Source organism: Carettochelys insculpta, chromosome 19, assembly GCF_033958435.1.
Source record: "Carettochelys insculpta isolate YL-2023 chromosome 19, ASM3395843v1, whole genome shotgun sequence".
Classification (NCBI taxonomy): Eukaryota; Metazoa; Chordata; order Testudines; family Carettochelyidae; genus Carettochelys; species Carettochelys insculpta.
Genome location: NC_134155.1, coordinates 4,332,235 through 4,339,860, shown reverse-complemented (window position 1 = coordinate 4,339,860; position 7,626 = coordinate 4,332,235). Strand labels below are relative to the sequence as shown.

General features: G+C 35.8%; 1 protein-coding gene across 1 annotated transcript in view; it reads right to left on the bottom strand.

Annotated features, from left to right (window-relative positions):
- The window catches only part of LOC142023303 (transient receptor potential cation channel subfamily V member 3-like), a 37,668-nt gene that overhangs the window by 1,181 nt on the left and 28,861 nt on the right, over positions 1 to 7,626 (bottom strand). The window contains 6 exon segments of the mRNA XM_075014117.1: positions 854 to 924; positions 1,588 to 1,700; positions 3,354 to 3,625; positions 4,296 to 4,362; positions 5,351 to 5,516; positions 6,301 to 6,374. Of these exon segments, the coding sequence (XP_074870218.1) occupies positions 854 to 924; positions 1,588 to 1,700; positions 3,354 to 3,625; positions 4,296 to 4,362; positions 5,351 to 5,516; positions 6,301 to 6,374 (763 nt within the window).

Here is a 7,626-nt window from a genome sequence, read left to right as displayed (position 1 = left end):
GCAATGGAAATCAATATATCTGAAAATGTAGAAAAGCACCTCACATATTGCATTTGCAGTTGGTCTTTACCTTTTGCAAAATGTTCTAACTGCCTATGAAAATGTATTTAAAGTGGCTGCAGAGTATATAGTGGGTTGTTTAAAATAGCCTGTTTTTTCCTTTGACTCTAGAGCTGTCCTGCTCATCAAATCTTTGCAACGGGCCTAGAGCAAGATTTTCAAAGGTATTTTAGGTACCTAAATTAAATTTCAGTGAAAGCAGGGCATCTAACTTCTACAAGTCGGTTTTTTTGTTTTGTTTTTGTTTTTGTTTTTGTTTTTTAAATCCTAGTAGGTACCTATCTACATTTTAGGGCACCCAGATACCTTTGAAAAGCAGGTCCCTTCATATTTATGATCTTAATCCTATAATTGGTTGTGAATGGATGAATCCCTGATCCCTCATAGATCTTGCACAAAACAAACTATAGGATCAGCATATAACTTTTCATTTATAAAATTGAAATGGGAGCATATTAAGTTTCTTACTTATTAGCTTTTAAGTCAACTTAAATTTGAAAGAAGGCAAGCTTCCCAGAAATGTATGAGGAGCACAGAACCAGACTTGGTGGAACTTTAAATTTTTTTTGACAGTCTCCTGTGCAAAATATTGATGTCAATACATCTTCTTTACTAAATTAATGTTTATTTATATGGTATATATTTATCCTCTCAGTGTCATTAGAATTTATATTTTAACAACATTCAAGTTTAAAGATGTAATATATATATTTAAACCCTAATAAGAGCAAAATGCTTCATTAAATTAATCTAGTATATTAATCTAAATAAGATATTTTTCAGGTAACAATACCTGTTGGCCCTGGATCTTCATTAATAAATGAAACATGTGTTTTCCATTCCGTCCATTTGACTTCATTAATCCTGTTTATAGTGTACATAAATTGTGTTATTTGCATGAATTAAGTCCAGTTTCAGAACTATACTTCTTTTGTTTCTTAATTATTTCTTGGAATTGTCATGGTACACATCAATATGCTTTTTACCAGTATGGAAAGTATCTATGTATTTTGCAGCATTACTCATTACATGTTGCTCACTGAGCTACTTTATATTTCCATTCATTACAAGCATAATATTTGGAACAAAATATTCTGGTACTGTTTTTCAGTATGTTAATCACATTAAAGAACAATTCATTGTAAGTTTAACTAGTTTTGAATTAACATTTATAAGAGATTGCAGCAAATGAACATTTAGTGCAAATCTCGCTTTAGTTATTGTGTATTAAAATCAAGTATACTATGAGGAAATTCCCTTTTTGCCTATAAAAAGATTAATCATTTATTTCTAAAACTATATATTCCTGTCTCTTACTAGAAAATTTGCATTGCGAAATATCCCAAAATGGATTTTTTTTCACACAGGTACCATTTTTGCTTTGGCTTACAAAAGTCCAAATGCAAGAAGCAGAAATTATATTTTATAGATTTAAATAAAAATATTTTGCAATGTCTGCTATAAACAGACACCCCTGCAAATACATTCACAGCAGACTCACCAAACAGTGCTTGAGTGTAGTATTACCTTAAACATATTCTTGTGTCATTTTCAGCCACTTTACACAGTTCTCCTAGTTGGAATTTTTTCTTCAGATATTTTGGTAACATTTTTTCATATTCCAGAATAGTCCTGGCTCGCTGGTGATAATAAATAATAACAGTATTGCAGTGTTCTTAACCACAGTCACAATTAACCTTTTCTTTATCATATTACAGATTTCACAGCATTTTAAAATTATTTTATTTTTCAGAGTATGTTCTATTATTATATATTGCGTATCCACCAACAAATTTTAGAGTGAACAGAGCCATCAACAGTACTAAATATCATGTAATATTGAGTACATATGGTGTGCACATATCATTGCCAAGTACAAACAGTAACTCTAGAATTTCACTAGTTACCTTCAGCTCAGGAATTAACACATGGATGGGAGTGAGAACTCCCAGGTTTGGAACCTGTGCTGGAATTTAAAATCCTCATGTAACTCTCTGGGACAGCAGAGCCTCCCTATCTGGGAGTGATGTAGATAGGATCCAGACAGCCTACGCAGGGTACACCCTCATCCCTGCAGTGCAAATTTTGTCGGGTATCAGGACCAGAAAGAGACTTAACCACTAGACTCTTTCATCATCCCAACAGTGGAATTAGAGGAAAAACAATTCTTTCCATACATAACTTTGGACTCTGAAAATTATATAGGTTACTTGTTGGAGGTTAAGCTAATGTAGTATATGTGAAATCATGGTGTTGGTATATATTAGGTCCTAAAATAAGGGTTGGGGGACATGTGATGTAATAGTTACTGGGACAAAGTATAAAATAATAGCTGGCACGTCAAGAATTAAAAGGATGAGTTGCATGAGAGGGTGTGGATGGCATTAAAATCTGTGCCATAAAACAACTATTAAACTTTTGTTTATACAGGTTGAACTTCTCTAATCCAGTACCCTTTGGACCTGACCGGTGCCAATCCAGAGAATTTTCTGGACCACAGGAGGTCAATATTGCCTAGCAGCATTACAAATGCTGCCACTGCTTACTGGGCTCTTGGAAGACGTTTAGGGGTGAATTACGGCTAAATAACAGCACAGAACACAGAGAGCCAGAACTGATGGATGTAAACAAACACTGTGGAACCATGGGAACTTGGTTACACCCAAGATAAATGGTTGTCCAGCTAATTACAATTATGCCGCATTATGGATGTTGCCAGCTGAAAGAGTGCTGGACTAGAGAGGCTCAACCTGTCGTGGCTTATGCCAAATTACAAGAACAAATACTTCACACAGTTACATTAGTTGAAATATTGAGTACTCCAATGATTTTTGTCTGACTTGTCCATATAGTAGCTATCGCTGTAGTCTGTAAGTAGTGTGACTGGAACAAGTTTACACTGGTGTAGCCCAGAGGAGAATTTGGCTTACTGCATCTATAATTTGTAAGTAAGACGTAGACTGTGGCTATTGAGGTTCCTGTCAAATTACACTTTAAATATCGTTATCATGATCTGATATTTTCTAATTACAGAATGAAACTTGGTAAAAGCGTATGGGTTTTGACTAAGCCAAAGAATACTAAGGTCTCTGGCAGGGTGGTTAATAGGCAGCCCAGGGGTCAAATACAGATTGCCAAATGCTTTTGAGTGGTTCAGATCATATTATTATCGTTACTAATATTACCATCACCACCTCTGAGCTCCGCACCTTCACTATACATTGACTGAGAAATTTGGACTTTGAGAAAAATAGTTGGTTACCCTGGTCTATCATTTAATATTGCAAACAAACCTGGAGTTTCCAAATGTGTTCACTGTCTTTGGAAATATTTTCCACTGTTTCTCCCATTAGTGCAATAAGCATGTTCAGAAGCAGAACAAAAGTCAACAATACATAAGTTATGAGAAGAAGAAGAAACAGGACAGGATATTTTGAATTCTGTTGGATCTCCAGATCTCCCAGTCCTATGGTGAGTTTAAATAGCTCCATCAGAACAGTACCCAAACTGCTGTAGGAATGACATTTACTGGCTTTGGGGCATGTTTCAATCAACGCAGCAAGAGCTAAATAAGAAGCAAACAAATCCATTTTAGTTATAACTTTTTACAGTTATATACTATCTTTTAAATCTATACCAAAGAATAATAAAGTGCAGTATAAACTATAGGAAGACACAAGTGCAGCAACTGTCCAGCAACACAACAATCAAAGAGGACAATTTTGGACAGGAATTGAAGAATACTGTATCCATTTGAAATTTATGGGCAGTTTAGACAACAAAATGTAATGGTATTCATAAGTATTTAACCGGAACAGTAAATATAAATAATCCTACAAACATAGTTACAGATTTTTTTCATATCAACAATTAGCTCTTGACATCAGCTCGAAAGAAGGAATGTGCTGACCACGAAAATCTTGTTCTGATTCCTAATAGTGTAAAAAAACTTTTACTCACACAGAACAACAAGAAGTCCCGTGGCACCTTATAGACTAACAGATATTTTGGAGTATAAGCTTTCGTGGGCAAAGACCCACTTCATCAGTTGCATCTAATGAAGTGGGTCTTTGCCCACAAAAGCTTATGCTCCAAAATATCTGTTAGTCTATCAGGTGCCACAGGACTTCTTGTTGTTCTCAAAGCTACAGACTAACACGGCTACCTCTCTAATACTTTTACTCACACAGTATATCCATGCATTTCTCCAGTAATAACTAGTAAATTATACTTACCTACGCCAAATCCCAGCAAAAACACAAGGTATACAACTAGAAATTTTATCACATCTTGTAATATCACCTAAAAGTTAAAATATTGATGATTAATACAATTTCAGAGAGTTCTAGTTACACGTAAATATTTTGCAGTGATGAAGATGTGCCACAGTATATACGAGAGCACTTCAATTTCTTTACATTCTAAAAAGTGATCACATTAGCAAGTGGGACTCTTTGAAAAATTAGTTGGTCTGAATCTCCATGATTTGACTCCCTAGCCTATGCATTTATGTGTGTTAAACACATTACTCAAGGGATAAATAGAACTCTATGGCCACATCAACACAAGAAAACATTGGTGGACAGATGTCACTGTTGGAAGAGATGTCCAAGCAGGATCTCTGTTGACAGATTGCATCTACACATGAAGGCGGATGGACAGAGCAAGCTGTTCTGTCAACAGAGAGCAGCTGGAGTCCCCAGCCCTCTCTAGATAGAACAGCTGACTGGAAGCGCTGCAAACAGGGTAGCCTAGGAACAGAAAGCTCTGTCTGTCAACAAAGAGGGCCCCAGAGTGTCTACATGGCTGTTTTCTCAACAGAACGCTGTCGAGAGAAGCATTATACCTGAACAGGAAGAGGTATAACCCTGCTGGTGGATGTGCCACATTTTGTCAACAAACTATTAACAAAGCACATTTTGCGTGTAGACGTGCCACATTTTTTTTTCTGACAAAAGCTCAGTTTTGCCAGAAAAAGCTTCTCATGTAGATGTGGCCTATGAAAGGAATAAGCATAAAACTAATTAAATTAAATATAATTCTATTAGCCGAAAGATACCGTAGATTTAAAATATATTGCATAATTTTAAAAATTATTTAATTATCACTATTGCTTTTTAAAATTACATATTTGTATGACATTCTATAAAAATAAAGCACCTCTTAAAGAGAAGAAGCTGGAAATTTGAGTGAGGAAATTGCTTATAATTTAAGCAATATCTAAAATGCAGAATATATGTGAATTAGTTAATGCAACCAAAATAAATAGATAATATAACAATATACATGCCTTTTGGATCATGACACTATAAATACCCATGGACTGGAAACCCCTGGTAAAGTACAGCATATTTGCCCATCCTAGTGCCATAGCCAAGACAAGACATATCAGGTGTTCTTTGTGGGAAAATAAGTGCAAGAAGATGGAGAAGATCACAAGAACTGCTTGTATAAAACTGTTGAAAAAAATTGGAAATACTCATTTACACAGTACAAAAATATACAAAATATAGTTGAAAATATAATGTAAAGCATCCTTATTTCTTCATGTTTCACTTCTAATTTCCTTTCCTACTCTATGCACAAACTGTGCTTATTGTAGCTGGGAAAAACTATCAAAGGAGCTCTGTGTCACCTTTTGTTTTCCCTCAATTGTGGGACCCACCTGAGCCAGGTTAGCCCCCAGTGTAAATTAGAGCAACTTGTGCAGTGTCCCCCAAATGGTCATTCCAAAGTCAGGGATCACAGAATAATAGCATTAGTTTTACCTCACCTTCCTTTCCAAGTCATTTTCTCCTATGCCAGTAACAGGAAGCGGGTACTATAGGGCACCTGTGCTGGCTCAGCTCCACTGCATGCATTCCTAGCAGCTGATTAAGCCATCTTTTTGTTGACAGAGCAACGCACAGAGGATGTAATGGCTAATCAAGATCTGGCTAACTCACTTGTTTTTTTATAAACAAAATATAATTCTCTATTCTAGTGCTTACAAAGATGAAAAATATTTGTTATGTACCAATCCACAATATTGTTACTGGTTAGTGAAGCTATTACTAATTCCAGAGATATACCTGGCTTCTTACTGTAAAACTACATATAAAATTATGTTCTTATTTCAGACAACCGATAGTTTAAAATAACAAGTGAATAACTATTAAAAATTTATTTTTCTATGAACCAAGGAAATATAGCTGACAGAACATATTATTTCAGAAGAAACAATTTATATACCAGCCTTACAATGCAAAATGGAACCATGCATCTGACAGAAGTGACTGAAGATCTGAGGGTCTTAGCAGAAAGATGGCCACACTCTGTGTAGACAGAAACATATATATATATATATATATATATATACACAAACAAATTAAAATTAGGAAAAAATAAAAGGTGAATAAAAATTCAAAACCAAGTAGTCTATTAAAACCAGCTACAGAATCTAGAATTGCATTGTTTCTATATTATATGTGCCTCAAAAATGCATTCTCATATTTTTTATAGAACATGCCTGTATTTTACCTTTTACTTAATTTTTTTAACAGTTAACTTTACTTATAAATAATCTTAAATGTCTTACTGGAAAGAAAGTCAGCTGTGCTTGTGCTTTATTATCCAGATCAGTGGTGACCAACATTTTCAGTAATCTGGCACACTTCAATGAGACAAACAATCCCACAGCACACCCACTTTTTTTTCGCAGAATTAATCACTCAGCAGCATCAAATTTGTTTACATTTACTATGGGTACAGTGTTACTAGAGAGGTTTGCAACACAGCAGTGCAGACAACAAGTGAAACAAGGACCAAACATGTTAATGTTTCAAATCCACCATAGAATACACTGTCTTTGATAGTAAGCACAGTCACATTTTCAAAATCTGCTCAACTCAACAATTCATAGCCCCTAGCTCTGTTCCACATGAAACACTCAGTTCAGGCATCTGAATTTTTAGCTTTTCGGATTATAAATTTCATATTTCTAACAGTATTTTTAAAAGTATAATTTTTATTAAGTAACTGAACTGATAAATAATTGAAGTTAAATGGATCAAAGCAAAATGCAAAGTAAATAGCAGTTTCGTGGGAAATCTGGGACTGCTGGTGTGCAAAAAGGTGGGCAAGTCGGGTGGGAGGACCATGTCCCAGGTCCAACAGACTCCTGTCCTACTTCCCTCCCCACTTGCCACAGAATTTGGTGGGGGGGCTTCCTGGTAGCCCTTTTGGGCTTCACAGTAGTATTTCAGCTGCCTCCTGGTGCCAACAGAGTCCTGCTGGGTCAGCATTTCCTCTCTTGGTGGCTCTGCAAAGACCTACTGTTGGGGGAAACTGACTGACCCTGCACCAAATGGGACTCATGCAGCCTTGCTACTCAAGCCCCAGCTGGTGTAGGGTCATCAATTTCCTCCTACGGTGGCTCTGTAAAGAGCCACAGCAAGGGGAAATTGAGGAACTGTCACAGCACACTTGGACAGTTCTAATGGCACACCAGTGCGTCACAGTACAGTTTGAAAACCACTGAGCTAAATCCTTATTAAAATAGACTTAATATAGTACTCTAAGACATGA